The sequence below is a fragment of the Lipophrys pholis genome (assembly GCF_963383615.2).
Source record: "Lipophrys pholis genome assembly, chromosome: 14".
Lineage (NCBI taxonomy): Eukaryota > Metazoa > Chordata > Actinopteri > Blenniiformes > Blenniidae > Lipophrys > Lipophrys pholis.
Window position 1 is genome coordinate 19,458,336 of NC_137633.1, and position 16,077 is coordinate 19,474,412.

The window sequence follows — 16,077 nt, forward strand, 5'->3', positions numbered from 1 at the left end:
CTTTATTCCTTTATTATATTGAAAATGGTAAAAAAAAAAAAAGTATCAAGCTGACGATTTGTGAACAAAGCAAAAATTTTCACATATGAGAATTTTGGAATAAATGTATTTCCAGCAGGGATGTTGTGCAACATGTGGATTTAATAACTGCAACAAATCAGAAGAATAAGTGAATATAAAAGCAGAGAATTCTGCCTTTCCAACTTAAACACTGAAAAGACTGAAAGAAAAAGTCGTTTCTGTGTTTGATTCAAGATCTTTGGTGAATAATATTCTAAGATTTAGAAGAAACGTAACTCTGTAAGAAGATGCAAGACAACAAACTGGGGTTTGATTGTGTATTTTGTGTCTTCGCACAATAAAAACCGACAGTTTTGCAGAGGAAGTGTGGCAGGATGCGTGGCCCCTCCACACAGCGACTGACACCCCAAAAACTCCCACGCTGCCAGAATCTGCATCAAGTCGTGGACTTTGGTTGAATTCCTGGTAATTAAAAGTGATAGCTGCTGTCTAAACATCTGATCTTGTACAATATTGTAGTATTTTGAGGTACTGTATCTAAAATCGAAGGGAATAAAACATACTGAACGTTTTTGATTAGATAAAATTTTCACCCAAATCTCATCCGCTTTGAATGAGAATTTTTTTGCAGTTTTTTCGGAAATGGTTTTACCGAACAGTTCACAAAATTCACCGCACAATATTCCTCAATTTTCTGCATGTTTTGATGTGCTTTTTGTGTACTAGCTCAAATCCGGCAAAAGATAAGGGTTAACATTAAGGATAGGATAGTAATGTTTCCGCCTCACCTCTTAAAGGGGCAGGCGCACAGAAAAAGGCTTGAAATGTCTCAGATTATGTGCTATAAATCTATAAAATATTTTGCTGTTTTATATAAATCAAGTGAGAGGTTTGATGTGCACCGGCATTGTGTGTTTAGTAAGTATTTGAATGTGAGTATTCCTTCATGTAAACATGTTGAAAAGTGGAGACGGCTCAGACGGGGCACCAGAATTTCAAAACCAGTACATAAAGGTTGGAAAACAACTTGTTGATCTCCAAGCTAGAACTCTAACCAGCTCCCGGCCCCATATCGTCCATAACATGAGAACAGTTGTGTTCATGACCTCCTCTACGTGCTGCTGCGAAAGTTTTCAAAGGATTGGAGGCGGGGACAGACAGTGGCAGCGTCCTGGAATATTGCTTTGCGTCCCTCGTCAGCCGTCACGGTTCTTTCACCTCCTCGGGCTGTATGAATTTACTATTCAGGTGTGGGTCTTCTGTGGAGGGTAAAAATATAGTTGGTGTCCGGTCTGAAACTGAAAAGGTGCCGACTTCTTTGCGTCTTTGAGCATGTACCTTCAACCGGTGAGTTGAGTCTCTCGTAACATCTGAAGCAGAGGGCGATGAGCAGCGCCTCACAGCACTGGGTGGTGATGTACACCAGGGGGAAGAGGAACATGGGTCCAATCACCGCCTGAGCGAAGCCCACTTTCAGGATGGTTGTGCAGAGCTGGACGTTCTGGCATCCCGTCTCCATGGAGATTGTTCTGCAGCATCTAGAAAGAGATCGATCTGCAGTCATGATCTGATCATCTGAAATAAGTTTTCACTTGAAATGTTCTCATGTACACGGGGCCCACAGACTCACAAAAAAACACAAGAGACAAAGCATGAACTGTGACACCTAATAATTCTTTAATATTTAAATGTTTTTATCACGTTCATCTAAAAGTTTCATCCAAAAGTAGCTCAAAAAGAAAAGACCATTAATCTCCACTATGTTTATACCAGTTTGTGAGCAGACATTTCTGTTGTTAAAGGTCCCATATCAAGCAAAATCCATATTATAATGGTTTTCTAGCAGTAATTTGTGTCCCCGTAGCCTGTGTATGAGGCCTCAGCAGTAAAGAAATGTCTGTCATCTCCTTTACTTGCTTGCTCCCACTTTTTAGCCAATTTAGCAATTCAGTGATTTTCCCTTCATGATGTCATGTGGGGAAATAACCCCTCCCTCTGGTAGTGGATATTCCCTTTGACCCTCCCACAGGTAGATGAGCTCTACCCACTAAAATTGCGAGCGGGCGCCATTTTTCCTCCTAGCAAACGCTACCGGAAAACAGACGTGGAGGAGCCGTGAACAGACAGAGCTCATTACCATTCATTGATCCCTTTTTGAATCTCCTTTCTAGCAGAGCTTGTACTTTCCCTTAGCAGCTAAAAATTTCAGGTTAAACGTGTATTTTGTTGCACCTTTTCCTGTTGCATGAAGCATGAAGACACTTTGAACAGACCTCAGGAACGCCACACATCAGTAGAGGATGCAGTGTGACATTTAGACCAGATTATATATACCTTCACTTACTTTGGACTGAATCTGCATATATAAGCCAAGAAATATCCCAGTGCATAGCCGATGGCCGGCAACAGAGCTGCAGTGGTGAGAATATCTGGAGTAAAGATCATCCACAGCAGGTGTCCCACTGAGATGTAAGACAGGGCGAAGATGAAGACGCCTGAGATCATCAAAATGCAAACACCAACCTGTGGAGAGCAAGGAAACACAACAGTGGTAGAACAGTCCCTTTTACTTTTTACTTTGATAAAAGAACTGCAACAAACCAACATCATCATAAAATACTCTCATGGGCATTATCTTGTTTTTAATACTATTGTTATTGTTTATAAAGCTTGTTGTCATTGTTCTTATTCTTTTGCTACTGTTTTATTGTTAAATTGCTGCTGCAAACGTGCAAATTTCAACATTGTGGGACAAATACAGGATCTCGTCTTGTCCTGTCTTGTCTCGTCTTGTCATGAGGTGCATGTAGCATCGACACAGGTTGTGCGGAGGTGGTTCCACGTATTACACAGGGTGCATCCAAGTAGTCCCTCGTATCTCCTTTCCTATCCACTTTTCCTTAACCTCAGAAGTGTTTAAGTGGCGGCCATGATACGGAACATTGAAAATTCTCAATAAGCTAAGGAGAGGAAGCTCAATGCTTCCTTTATAACTCCTTTAGCATAGGAAACACTGATGCATCCTTTACCAAAGGAGACGAGATCATGCTGCCCCACAATTCCTTGCCGCGACATTTAAAGGGACTGGCTTATCCGAGCGTTCAGGGAAACTCACGATGACTCAAAGCAAATCATGTTACGTTACCAATGCAGTAATATGCCTTGAAAAACTTGAGATCATCTAAAACCCATATCCCACCTATGAATGTTATGCAGATGTCGTAAGGCGAACACAGCAAAGTTTTTGTGCAGCATATTCTCAGTTTGCATTGGTTATTTATTCACCTGCCAGCCGTTACTTTTGTTCCTCGTGGCCTGGGAGCCTCTTTTCCTTTGATTACAATACAAACCTTGTGATATTTGAGATTATATGAGCGGTTAGCACAGGGGAAAGTGGTAGAAATGCTCTTTTTATAGTCCATTTTCGGAAAGTTGCAGTTTTTTCACCACGGCTGACGTCAGTAACCTTCACCACTGTCGGATTCTTATTACGTCACCTAATGAAAGTGCGGTCCGACTGTCACGTGATCGCCTTTCCCGAGCTCCTTTAGGAAGCCTTTTAACAGCTTTCCTTAACCCTGTGACGTCATCCAGGGGGTTAAGGAAAAGTAGATAGGAAAGGAGAATGGAGGGACTATTCAGAAGCAACCATAGCCTTTGCCTTTCGTTGGCGTATACAATATAAGTACTCTGTATCGGTACTCCGTATCGGCAAACAGCTGAAGGTAAGTACATTAGTAGTTAAATAATCAAACATCTGACGTTGAAATAGTGATTAAATAACTTGCAATTTTGTGTTCCTTTATGTCAAATGTAGTACAAAACAAACAGTATTGACTCCGTTTCTGTCTTCATGACTGTGGTATCAGAAAGCCAACCTGTGGTAAAAGATAAAGTCTCTTTGACTGACCACACTATATTTTTGTGGTGTGTAAATAAGTAACACTTTTCCTTATGTGTTGTGTGTTTTCAGGCCAGCTGTACCTCCACAGTACAGTTGCCAATGATAAAAGTGCAGCTTAAGTGGTTTTATTTTGCCTAAATCTAACAATGAAGTTGCTTTTAAATATCAGATATTGGATGTTTGGCTGAGTTTCTTTCAGTTTAACTTGGGTGATTAGTTTAAGAGTGTAATGAAAAATATGAATAACGTTGTCAAACACAACTTTTCAGCTGCTTTATGTTCCTGGACGTTTCCTGAATTTCCAGTTTTGTGAAAATCTCTATATTTTCCGTTATAAATCAAACCATATATCTACTTAAATGGTCAGTTTTGTTTTGTCTACCCTTTGAAAAGTCTTACCTTCTTGACATAAGGCGAGTACTTTGGCCTATAGTGATTGATGGCAATGCCGACGAGACAAGGCAACAAGGTCATGATAAGAGAATAAACAATGCCTGCGTAAGGCACGGCCTTTTCCAGACCGGGGAAACCATGGCTGTAGATGAAGAGCAGCAAAGGCATCAGACCCAGGCCCACTATGCTGGAGCAGGTGGTCATCACAATGCTGCCAAGGGGGAAAAAAACATGTCATTATTCCCATACAAAACATTACTAACTGTATGAAAAGGTAAAGCAGGGTGTCACATACATGGAAACATACAGATGAGTGAAATTAAAGCATAAAAACCTATAAATTATCAATTCAGTGGAACTAATCCCAGGTTACTATTTGTGAAGGCAGGAAAGACTCTGGACAGGTCACCAGTTCATTTCAGGACACACACACACACACACACACACACACACACAAACTCAAACTCAAACTCAAACTCATGGCCGCCGTGCTTCATGCTATCTCATGAGGTCACGCTCTTCCACTGCTGGATCAAAACAGTTTGTGCACGGCTGCCATCTGCTGTTCAGTTTTGGGTCTCAGTGTCGTGAAATAATTTCTTTTCTAAAGTCAGGAATCCGTATCAAGGTTTACCTGAGGTTCAAATCCCCTTTCAGGGCCAAGGAGAAAATGTTGGATAAGGTTCCTCCAGGACAACAGCCGGCGATGAGCACAGTCACCGCCTTTATGGGGCTCAGCTGGAGGACTTTGGACAGGGAGAACGCCGTGAAGGGCATGATGCAGAACTGAGACAGCAGTGCGATGCAGATTCCTTTTGGCTGGAGGATGTGGGCTTTCATTTTGGAGATCTCCATCGAACAGCCGAGGGATATCATCGTGTTGATGAGAACGACGACGACCAAGCAGTTGAGGGCCATGTCTATGGATCTGTCTATTGGGTCGATACCCAGGATTCCGACATCAGAGGCATTTCCTTCATGGAAGGAACGAGTTAGTCCCTCGTAGACGTCAGTCACATTCATGGTGGCTCTATTCCAGCGCTATATGAGTCCAGAGGCTTTCACCTGTCACACAAATACACAAATCTTCAAGGAATCATCCAATAATATTAATGTAATATACATTTTCAAACAGATTTTAGCGCCTACTGGTTACTGTTTGTGTTTATCATTGGTCCCCAGACTTTTTCCGTGCCCCCTCCTTGCCTTTAAGAAAGGCAAGGAACTCTCCACCACAGCTTCAACAAAACTGCTTTACACCACGGTAAATCTCCCCAGGAGTTATTTTTTGCTCACACATCTGCCTTTTACATCCAGTACTACATTCCTGAACCATGCCTCCGAAGACAAGCGCCTCAAATAAGAATAAGACCATTGACGGATACATCGGCGGGGCTAATGCTAACGGGCCTGCTAACAATGTCCGTCCCACTGAGCCCTCTGCTAAAGCACCAGCTAACCCTCCGGATGACAGAACCCAGACTTACGAAATATGTAAGGAAATGTGCAAGGAGATATCCGAGTCGATTTTGGGAAAGCTTGACGAGCGTTTTGATGCTTTTGATACTAAGTTTCAGTCAGTACTCTCCGTACAAACTGATTTACAGAACCGCATGGTCAGTCAAGAGCAAACGATCAGCGCTCTGGAGGAGCGCATCGATGCCCTTGGAGCCAAATACGAGGATTTATCCAAGCACGCCAGTCAGCTTCAAAACAAAGTGCTGGATTTGGAGGGTCGCTCACGCCGACAAAACATTAAGATTGTTGGTATAAAGGAGGATGCGGAGGGAGGAAGACCTACTGATTTTGTTTCCAGACTTATTCCAGAGCTGCTGGGCAAACAACACTTTCCGAATCCAGTGAAAGTCGATCGAGCACACCGCTCTCTGCAGCCCAAGCCGGCAGCTGGAAGCAGACCGCGCACCATCATGGCTCGCATTCACCATTTTCAGGTGAGGGAGCTGATTATACGCCTCAGCCGGTCACAACCAATGGAGTACAAAGGAAACAAGGTTCCTGATTTTCCCGGATTACACCAACGAAGTGATGACTGAGCGCCGTGCCTTCCGTGACGTGATGCAAACCCTGAGAGATGAAGGAATCAAGCACTATCTGCGCTACCCGGCCCGACTGTGTGTACACTGTCGTGACGAAGAAGCACCGGAGACATTCAAAGATCCAGCGACAGCAAAGGCAGCTCTGTTGCAGAGGAAACGTGACGCTCTGGTGAATGAGTAGGACGGTCTAAAGTTGAGCAATACAATAAATCCTATCGCACATTCGAGGTGAGAGTGATTATTTTTAATTTTATTTAATTTTATCTTTATTTATTTAAATTTTTTATTTTTATTATTATTTTTTATTATTTTTTGTATTTTTATTTTATTTTAATTTTTTTTCATCTACTTAAGCCAAATGCACCACAATTTGGACTGTTTCTGGATCTGTTCATTATTATTCTACAAAGTACTGACTCTGTCCAACTACCATTGAATTATACTTAATGAAGGTGCATTTGTTTATTGCTTATTTATTTTGTTAATTTTTGTTTGTATTTATTTAGTATTTTATTTTTCTCTCGCACTCATTTTTTCCAGTGGTGTTTTAAATATATTTTGAAGTCATTATGTTGAGTTTTGTGGTGGGGGCGCCGTGACTCACGTTGAGTCTACCATCTGTCCGGTAGCTCCAGCTCAGGTAAAACGGGGAAGTTTTGCGTCAGGTTCAGTGGACGCAAAGGGGGGGTGGGGAGAGTTTGTGATGTTTGTATTTGTTCCTGTTCTTTGGCTCAGATGCAAGGTTCTATTTCATTGTATTTTAAAAATGTTTGCAAACCAGATGGAGTGTGTATATGTACACTGTTGTATTTCTCTCCCCTTTTTTTGTTTTTGTTCTTAAATGATTAACACACAGGGGAGTTTACAAGTCGGAGGCAGAGATTTACAGTTAGTTTCATGGAATGTGAAAGGGCTCGGTAGTGCAGTCAAAAGAGGGAAAGTCTTTAAACATCTCAAATCCCTATCTGCAGATATAATTTTCCTACAAGAGACCCACATTAAAGCTACAATGCATCACAGATTAAAGTGTAATTGGATATCTCAAATTTATCAATCGCCATTCACCTCCCACGCCCGTGGTGTAGCAATACTATTCAGAAAGACTGTCCCATTTCAGCTATCCTCTGTAATCAATGACCCTCTTGGGAGATTTGTTATGGTCTCTGGTAGCATAAACTCATTCCCGTTAACCTTTCTTAACGTATATGGCCCGAATACGGATGAGCCTAATTTTTTTTCTAAAGTATTTGACTTGCTTCCAGATGACAATAACTCAAATATAGTGATTGCTGGGGATTTCAACTGTTACCTAGATCCTTTCCTAGATAGATTATCTACACGGCCACCACCAGATATTGCATCCGTACGGCTTCTAAACAATCTTCTAAAAACTAGAGGCCTGGTTGATATTTGGAGGATCCAGCACCCGACAAGCAGAGACTACTCCTTTTATTCTCACGTGCACAAGTCTTACAGTAGGATTGATTATTTCTTGGTCAGCTCAAACCTAATTTCACGGATCACTAATTCCAAATATCATAATATACTGATTTCAGATCATAGCCCCTTAACAATATCAGTAAATATTTCTCTTGCAAAACAGGCATATTCTTGGCGTTTTAATCCAAATCTTCTTGGCGATGACAATTTCATTAATAACATTTCCTCTAAATTGAAAGACTTCATAGATTTAAATACAATGGTGAAGTGTCTGATTCCACCTTATGGGAAGCATTAAAAGTAGTTTTGCGAGGTAACATAATCTCTTATACATCAGCCCTTAAGAGAAAAAGAGAAAAGCGACTGCTTGAAATTAACCACTTACTTCCTACGTTAGAAAGAACATATCAAATTTCAAAATCACCTGATCAATATAAAGAGATAATGAAGCTTAAATATGAATATAACGGTATCATGAGTGATCAAATTAATAACTTACTTTTGAAATTAAGGCAAAAAAATTTTGAACTTGGGGATAAACCAGGCAAACTGCTAGCACGACAGCTTAAGGGTGCCCAGAGTTCGAGAGCAATTTATAGTACTAAATCTAAGACTGGTGCGCTCATAACCAATCCTGCTGATATAAACAATCGGTTCTGTGAGTTCTACCGTGAACTTTACTCGTCTAAACACACAGCTTCACAGTCCGATTTTAATCATTTCTTCGATACTCTTTTATTACCCAAATTGAGTGATACTGCCAGGAAACACCTTGACTCCGACATCACCCTACAGGAAATCATCACTGCTATAAAGTCATTTTCACCGAATAAGGCAGCCGGGCCTGATGGCTTTAGCTCAGAATTTTACAAGAAGTTCTGTGATATCCTTGCGCCCCTTTTACTCAGAATGATTCGTGACTCCAAAAGTGGTGAGAAGTTACCAAAAACTCTCTATGAAGCCAACATTTCTCTTATTTTAAAAAAGGGCAAAGAGGAAACAGATCCCGCTAGTTTTAGGCCAATCGCACTTCAAAATGTTGATCGGAAGATAATAACTAAAATCCTGGCTACAAGATTGAATAGGCATCTAACATCTATTATTCACCCTGACCAGACGGGATTCATCCCTGGTCGACTGTCTTTTTCCAATGTTAGACGACTGCTCAATACTATCTACACTGATTATAGTCACACCAAAGCAGCTTCTATTTTGTCTCTTGATGCACATAAAGCTTTCGATCAGGTTGAGTGGCCTTACATATTTGAGTCATTGCGTAGGTTTGGATTTGGTGAAGATTTTATATCTTGGGTAAAATTAATATACGCAAGTCCGCTGTGTTCTGTTTTGACGAATGGCGATCGGTCAACTTCATTTCTCCTGCAACGCTCAGTTCAGCAGGGTTGTCCCTTATCACCGGCACTTTTTGCTATAGTACTGGAGCCTCTTGCTGCAGCAATTAGAGCGCATCCACACTTACGTGGGCTTCAGGTTGGTGGTGTGGAGACGATCATCAGTTTATATGCTGACGATGTAATATTGTAGCTGCAGGATGCTGAGGAGTCGGTTCCTCATCTTCTCAGCCTGATTACATCGTTTGGAAAAATGTCAGGATACACCATAAACTGGTCAAAGAGTGAGTTTATGCCTCTCACCAAAATTTACTCACCAGGCTTTTTGGAAAGAGTTCCATTTAGGGTAGTTAATGACCATTTCACTTATCTTGGTTTGACTATACCCAAAGATCCAAAATGTATTTTCAAATTGAATTTTGCAGGATTTATATCAGGATTAAAGCAGAATATTGAAGGTTGGAAGCTTTTGCCTCTATCAATGATTGGGCGCATAAACTCGATTAAAATGGTTTGTCTCCCTAGATTTCTGTATTTATGTCAAAATCTCCCAATTTATCTTACATCCGCTTTTTTTAAAGACTTGGATTCCATTATCCTTTCCTATATTTGGAATGGCAAGCATGCCAGAATCTCAAAGATACACTTACAGAAGTCTAAAACAGAGGGAGGATTGGGCCTGCCAGTTTTTAAACATTTTTATTGGGCTGCCAATGTTAGGGCGTTAATGTTTTGGCAACAAGGTACTCTGGACAATCAGACACCCTCTACCCCACTGTGGCTTAAAATGGAGGCCAACTCTACCAACAACTCCTCTTTACCAGCAATGCTATTTTCCAAATTTGAGAAACCAGAGTCCTTTAAGAACCTGTGCTATACGTTAAAGCAGTCTGTTAGGATTTTAAACCAAATAAGAAACTTTTTGTCTTTACCAAACACATCAGTACAAACGCCTATATGCCTCAATCATTGTTTTGCACCTCCCTGGCATGACAAGTCTTACAATGACTGGAGAAGGAAGGGCTTGATGTCAATCAATGACTTATATGTTGATGGTAAATTTGCATCATTCAATCAATTAAGGGAAAAATACAATTTGCCCCAGTCACACTTCTTTCGATATTTACAGGTCAGGCATTATATTCAATCGAAAATTGGACATTTTCCAAATCTTCCAGTTGAACATGAAATTTATCAAATTCTCAAAAGCCCTCCCGATTCCAAGCATCTTGTTTCAAAAGTGGTATGCCTATTGAATGATTATATTACCGCTAGTACTGTGAAAGCGAGGGATACTTGGAGAGAAGAATTGGGTATTGAATTATCTGAATCCATGTGGACCAAATGCTTATCTAAAATTCATTCTTGTTCTGTGAACAGCAGACATCAATTGATCCAATTTAAAATTGTCCACCGCTTGGATGATTCTAAAGCCAGACTACACAAAATCTATCCCTCGGTTTCCCCAATGTGTGACAGGTGCAACGTGTCAGAAAGTACTTTGTCTCATGCTTTTTGGTCCTGCCCTTCACTAACAGGCTTCTGGTCAAAAATATTTGACTTCTATTCCAAAGCATATAAGACGCCCATTCAACCTGAAGCTGGACTTGTTCTCTTTGGCTGCACTCAAACTATTAGGACTATCCCTGCTGTAATGCAACAACCACTGGAACTGGGTCTAATTGTTGCAAAAGAAATAATACTGAAAGAATGGAAGTCCCCCATTGCTCCTTCGTTCCAGCTGTGGGTCACTGACATGTTGTATCTAATACAAATGGAAAGACTTCGTCATGGCTCCATGGACATTTTTGCCCACTTTTGGAGTCCATTTCTTTCTCATTTTGAAAAGATCAAGATACAGTAGCTGCTGACTGAACTCCTTTTCTTTTTCTCTGCATCCCTTCTGTTATATTCTTGTGTATACTCATCTGGTAACAATTTATGCATCTGAGCCATGTTGTTTTGTTGTGTTGTTTTGTACTGTATTGTCTTGAAAAAAAAAAATGTAAAATGAAAATAAAATATTGAAAAAAAAAAAAGAAAGGCAAGGAGACCCCTTCTCTGAAACCAAAGACTTCTTGACACACACACACTCCATCATACAAAGGCAAGAGCCTTCCAAACCTGCAGTTGCTGCTCGGGATTTCAGAAATGGATTTTGGTTTTCTGTTCTCTTGGGTTTTCCTGTACCCCGAATTGGGATATTACTATTTGAAGGGACCTCCCGGGGCTGGGATTGAAAGTCACATGCTGCCACAAAACGAAGATTTTTTTAAGGGAAAGACACAAGGGGAGCATTTGTGACCTTTAGATCTAGCAGATTCACTCGTGGCAACACTCGTGACAAAGGAGGAATTTATTGGCTGTTTGCTTTGTGTGTTTCGAGGGTTTACATCACGACACATGATGAAAACTGTAACATCATTGTTCCTCGAAAGAGGAGGCAATGTATGTTGTTCTTGTGTAGTTGACAACAACGAACGGTACATCACTTTGTCGAGGGCGCCGGTAGCCTAGAGGGTAGAGAAGCAGACTTGCACATGTACCCGAGTTTTTACAAAAATGGATATTTCATCTCTACATTGACAAATAGATCTGCATTGACAAGGAACTGCATATTGTATTTTTGGTATTTTTATTTATTCCACTCATTAAAAAGAAGAAAATAAAAATCTATTTAATATTAACACAAAAGGTTACAAACTTCTGAATGAAAAGGAGCAGAAGGAAGAATAATCTTATATAATCTGCCCCTTTGTACCAATAATTGGTTCACAACAGAATGAGAAAACAACAACAATATACACCTGGTTCAGAGCTACTATGAGCATACCAAACCAGAATCCTGGAAAACAACATGACGTCACGAGTTGTGGCGTAAATATCCACCTACCCCCCTTTAGATGTGACCGGGTACGTGTAAACATGGCCTTGGTCTGATCCCCCTAAATAAAATCCAACGCACCCAAGTGTTTTCTAACGTCACCTCATTAGTAAATAGTCCACCTGTGTTCAGTCTAATCCCAGTTTAAATCCAGCTGCTCTAAGAAGGCCCCAGACGTTCAATAGAGAACATCTGTGAACATACGGCATCATGAAGACGAAGGAACACACCAGACGGGTCAAAGTTGTGGAGAAGTTTGTTGCAGGGATAAAATGTGAAACAAGATCGCTTCAACTGCAAGCCTAACACGAGATGGTCGTCCACCTGAAGCAGGGGTCCGCAACCTGCAGCACTGGAGCCACTCCATTGTGCAACTCCATTGTGCAACACATCTCCTTCGTATGGAGTTGACTAGGTTGTTCATTGTGGCCTGTGGAATGTTGGGCCACTCCTCTTCAATGGCTGTGCCAAGTTGCTGGATATTGGCAGGAAGTGGAACACGCTGTCGTATATGCCGACCCAGAGCATCCCAAACATGCTCAATGGGTGACATGTCCGGTGAGTATGCTGGCCATGTAAGAACTGGGATGTTTTCAGCTTCCAAGTACTGTGTGTGTGTGCATTATCATGCTGCAACATGAGGTGATGCCCGGGGATGAATGGCACAACAATGGGCCTCAGGATCTCGTCACAGTATCTCTGTGCATTCAAAATGGCATCAAACAAAATGCACCTGTGGTCGTTGTCCATAACATACGCCTGCCCATACCATAACCCCACCGTCACCATGGGCTGCAAGTTTTGAGGGAGCGTGCAATTGGCAAGCTGCCGTATGTCATGGACAACGAACACAGGTGCATTTTATTGATGGCATTTTGAATGGGTTGCGTTTCTATTTTTGTTCAGTGTCCAAAGCAATCTTAAAGGAAAACCTGTTAGAGTCTGAAAAAAAGGAGTTGAGACTGAGGAGGAGGTTCACTTTTTTGAAAAGCATCAACTTCTCAATTATGTAGCATGTTGCATTGGTCTATCACAGAAAATCCCAATAAAATACATTTAGTTTGTGATTGTGATGTGACTATAAAGGAATCTGGAAGGATCGAGGAAGCTTCGATTCTTCTTTTCCCAGACATAACTACTGTTTATATTAATGTGTGGTAAATGTATATAAGAAAATGTTTTTAAAGTTCTGATTTATGTGATTATACTCTGAAATGCCTCATGGCAGAGATGTGCTTTACAAATAAAGGTTCTTGCCATTGAGACATGCAACAATCTGGTCTTTGTTGCAAAGAGGAATCTTCTTCCTGAACTCACCCTGTGGTGAGTTGTGGAATGTATTGCCCTTGGTTTACTCATGCATGTTTAGTTGAAAAGGAAAAACTTCCACAGGACTCCGATGTAAAAAATGAGAAAACAAATGTTTTAATCCACGGCTTGTCAATCAATTTTACAGGATGTTTCCAAACTTAAGTTCCCCTAATCAATAAACTATGCTCCTGTAAGAAAACCATGTGGCTCAGTCCTTGATTATTCCACACCTGACTGAATTCACTTCCAAGCTATATCCCAGCATGCAGTTCTTTCTCTTTCTTAAAGTGACAGAAACCTTTCCACATTCACAGCTATCAAATACCAACATACTGCATTTTACATCTAAAAACTTTCCAAATAAACACAAACAACCTTAAAATGAATCTTAGCTGACTTTTAACAACTTTCTATGATTACACAATTTTCTATGAATTTATTTATTTAATAAACATGAACTTTTAAACAGAATACACACTACACTTATAGTAACTTCAACTTGGATAAACTTAACTTGGCTCCCACACACCCCACTATGTGTGTGCACTCCAGCTGCAGAGGGGGTTACCATGTAAAAGGTCAGGCAGCAAAACAAAGTCCAGGCCACTAAAGAGACATGACACTTGGTATTCATGGCATGCCTTCTTGGAGAAAAACACTGGACAACTTGGATATACATCACAGCATTCAGATAATTAAATCAAACTGTAACTTTTTTTGTTTTGTTTTGGTAGAACAGCTACAAATAAGATTATACCTTTTGTGTCAGGTAACGATTTATTATTTATAGCTCAATAACTAAAGTGCAGTAAAGTTTCTATTAATGTAACATGTCACAATTCTCTTTTAAACTATTTTAAGCATTTCAATTCAGATCCGGTGTATGTCCAAAACATATTAACATAGCGAATTGTTGATTATTACCTTTAACAAAGTTGCTTACATTATGTATTATCATTTGAAAAGGAAAACATGCTCACCATTGAGGGAGAGAAAACTAAAAGTTTAGAGTTTTTAAAAAGACTAAAGGTAACTCTACCTTTAACAGTTTGTTATAGTTTTCTTATGTATTTCCGTTATGTCTTTGTAAATCACTGTGAAATGCCCTGTGTCTGATGGGACCTATATAAATACATTTGCTTAACTTTGCCTCACTCAGCCTTCAAATTGATCTCTTTTGCTCAGAAACTATTTAGGATCCATCAGTGTGTGGACTCAACACCAAATAAATTCTCAGTAATATTAATGTTTCAGAGGAATCTGTAGTCATGCCTGCAGACATGTAGTAGAACGCAGTGGCAGTGTGGACTCAGGCTGAGTCTTACCTTCAGAAGCTGCAGCATCAGACTGTGTCTCCTCTGGCTCCTGCCTCCATCTGACTTCACAAACCAGTGAGAGGCTGCAGGAGTTCAGCATCAAGTTGCAACAACGTTCTAAAATCAAAACCACAACTTCCTGTTTCCTCTTCAAGAATAAAAGAATAAAGGTTTTTCTGTGTGTGTGTGTGTGTGTGTGTGTGTGTGTGTGTGTGTGTGTGTGTGTGTGTGTGTGTGTGTGTGTGTGTGTGTGTGTGTGTGCCATCAACTCACAATTTGTTCGTGTGTGTGTACAAAATAATTACTGTCTGTAAAGTTAAAAAAAACTAATTCAACTTGACTCTAATGAAACTACACACACACTGAACAAAAATATAAACGCAACACTTTTGTTTTTGGTGCCATTTTTCATGAGCTGAACTCTAAGATCTAAAACATTTTCTATATCCACAAAAGACCTATTTCTCTCAAATATTGTTCACAAATCTGTCTAAATCTGTTAGTGAGCACTTCTCTTTTGCCGACTTAATCAAGATTCTGATTGGAGAGCATGAATATTGCACAGGTGTGCCTTAGTGTGGCTACAATAAAAAGCCACTCTGAAATGTGCAGTTTTATCACACAGCACAATGCCACAGATGTCGCAAGTTTTGAGAGAGCGTACAATTGGCATGCTGACTGCAGAAATGTCCACCAGAGCTGTTGCCCGTGAATTGAATGCTCATTTCTCTACCATATGCCGTCTCCAAAGGCGTTTCCGAGAATTTGGCAGTACATCCAACCGACCTGACAATCGCAGATCATCTGAGACCAGCCACCCGGACAGCTGCTGCAACAATCGCTTTGCATAACCACAGAATTTCTGCACAAACTGTCAGAAACCATCTCAGGGAAGCTAATCCGTATGCTCGTCGTCCTCGCCGGGGTCTCGGCCTGACTGCAGTTCGTCGTCGTAACCGACTTGAGTGGGCAAATGCTCACATTCAATAGTGTCTGGCACATTGGAGAGGTGTTCTCTTCACGGATGAATCCCGGTTTTCACTGTTCAGGGCAGATGGCAGACAACGTGTGTGGCGTCGTGTGGGTGAGCGGTTTGCTGATGTCAACATTGTGGATGGAGTGGCCCCTGGTGGTGTTGGGTTATGGTATGGGCAGGCGTATGTTATGGACAACGAACACAGGCGCATTTTATTGACGGCATTTTGAATGCACAGAGATACCGTGACGAGATCCTGAGGCCCATTGCTGTTGCATTCATCCATGGCCATCACCTCATGTTGCAGCATGATAATCCACGGCCCCATGTAGCAAGGCTCTGTACACAATTCCTGGAAGCTGAAAACATTCCAGTTCTTACATGGCCAGCATACTCATCAGACATTTCACCCATTGAGCATGT

General features: G+C 40.9%; 1 protein-coding gene across 1 annotated transcript; it reads right to left on the reverse strand.

The window, feature by feature from the left end:
* Nucleotides 1-89: 89 nt before the first annotated feature.
* Nucleotides 90-14,773, reverse strand: LOC308119453 (hepatic sodium/bile acid cotransporter-like). The gene is made up of 6 exons (XM_080479461.1): nt 14,688-14,773; nt 4,953-5,383; nt 4,325-4,529; nt 2,366-2,544; nt 1,360-1,559; nt 90-1,280 (listed from the first exon to the last, which is right to left on the reverse strand). Exons 2-6 carry the CDS (start codon nt 5,339-5,341, stop codon nt 1,225-1,227), a joined length of 1,029 nt encoding a protein of 342 aa, XP_080335587.1. The 5' UTR covers nt 5,342-5,383; nt 14,688-14,773; the 3' UTR covers nt 90-1,224.
* Between the last annotated feature and the right edge of the window lie 1,304 nt (nt 14,774-16,077).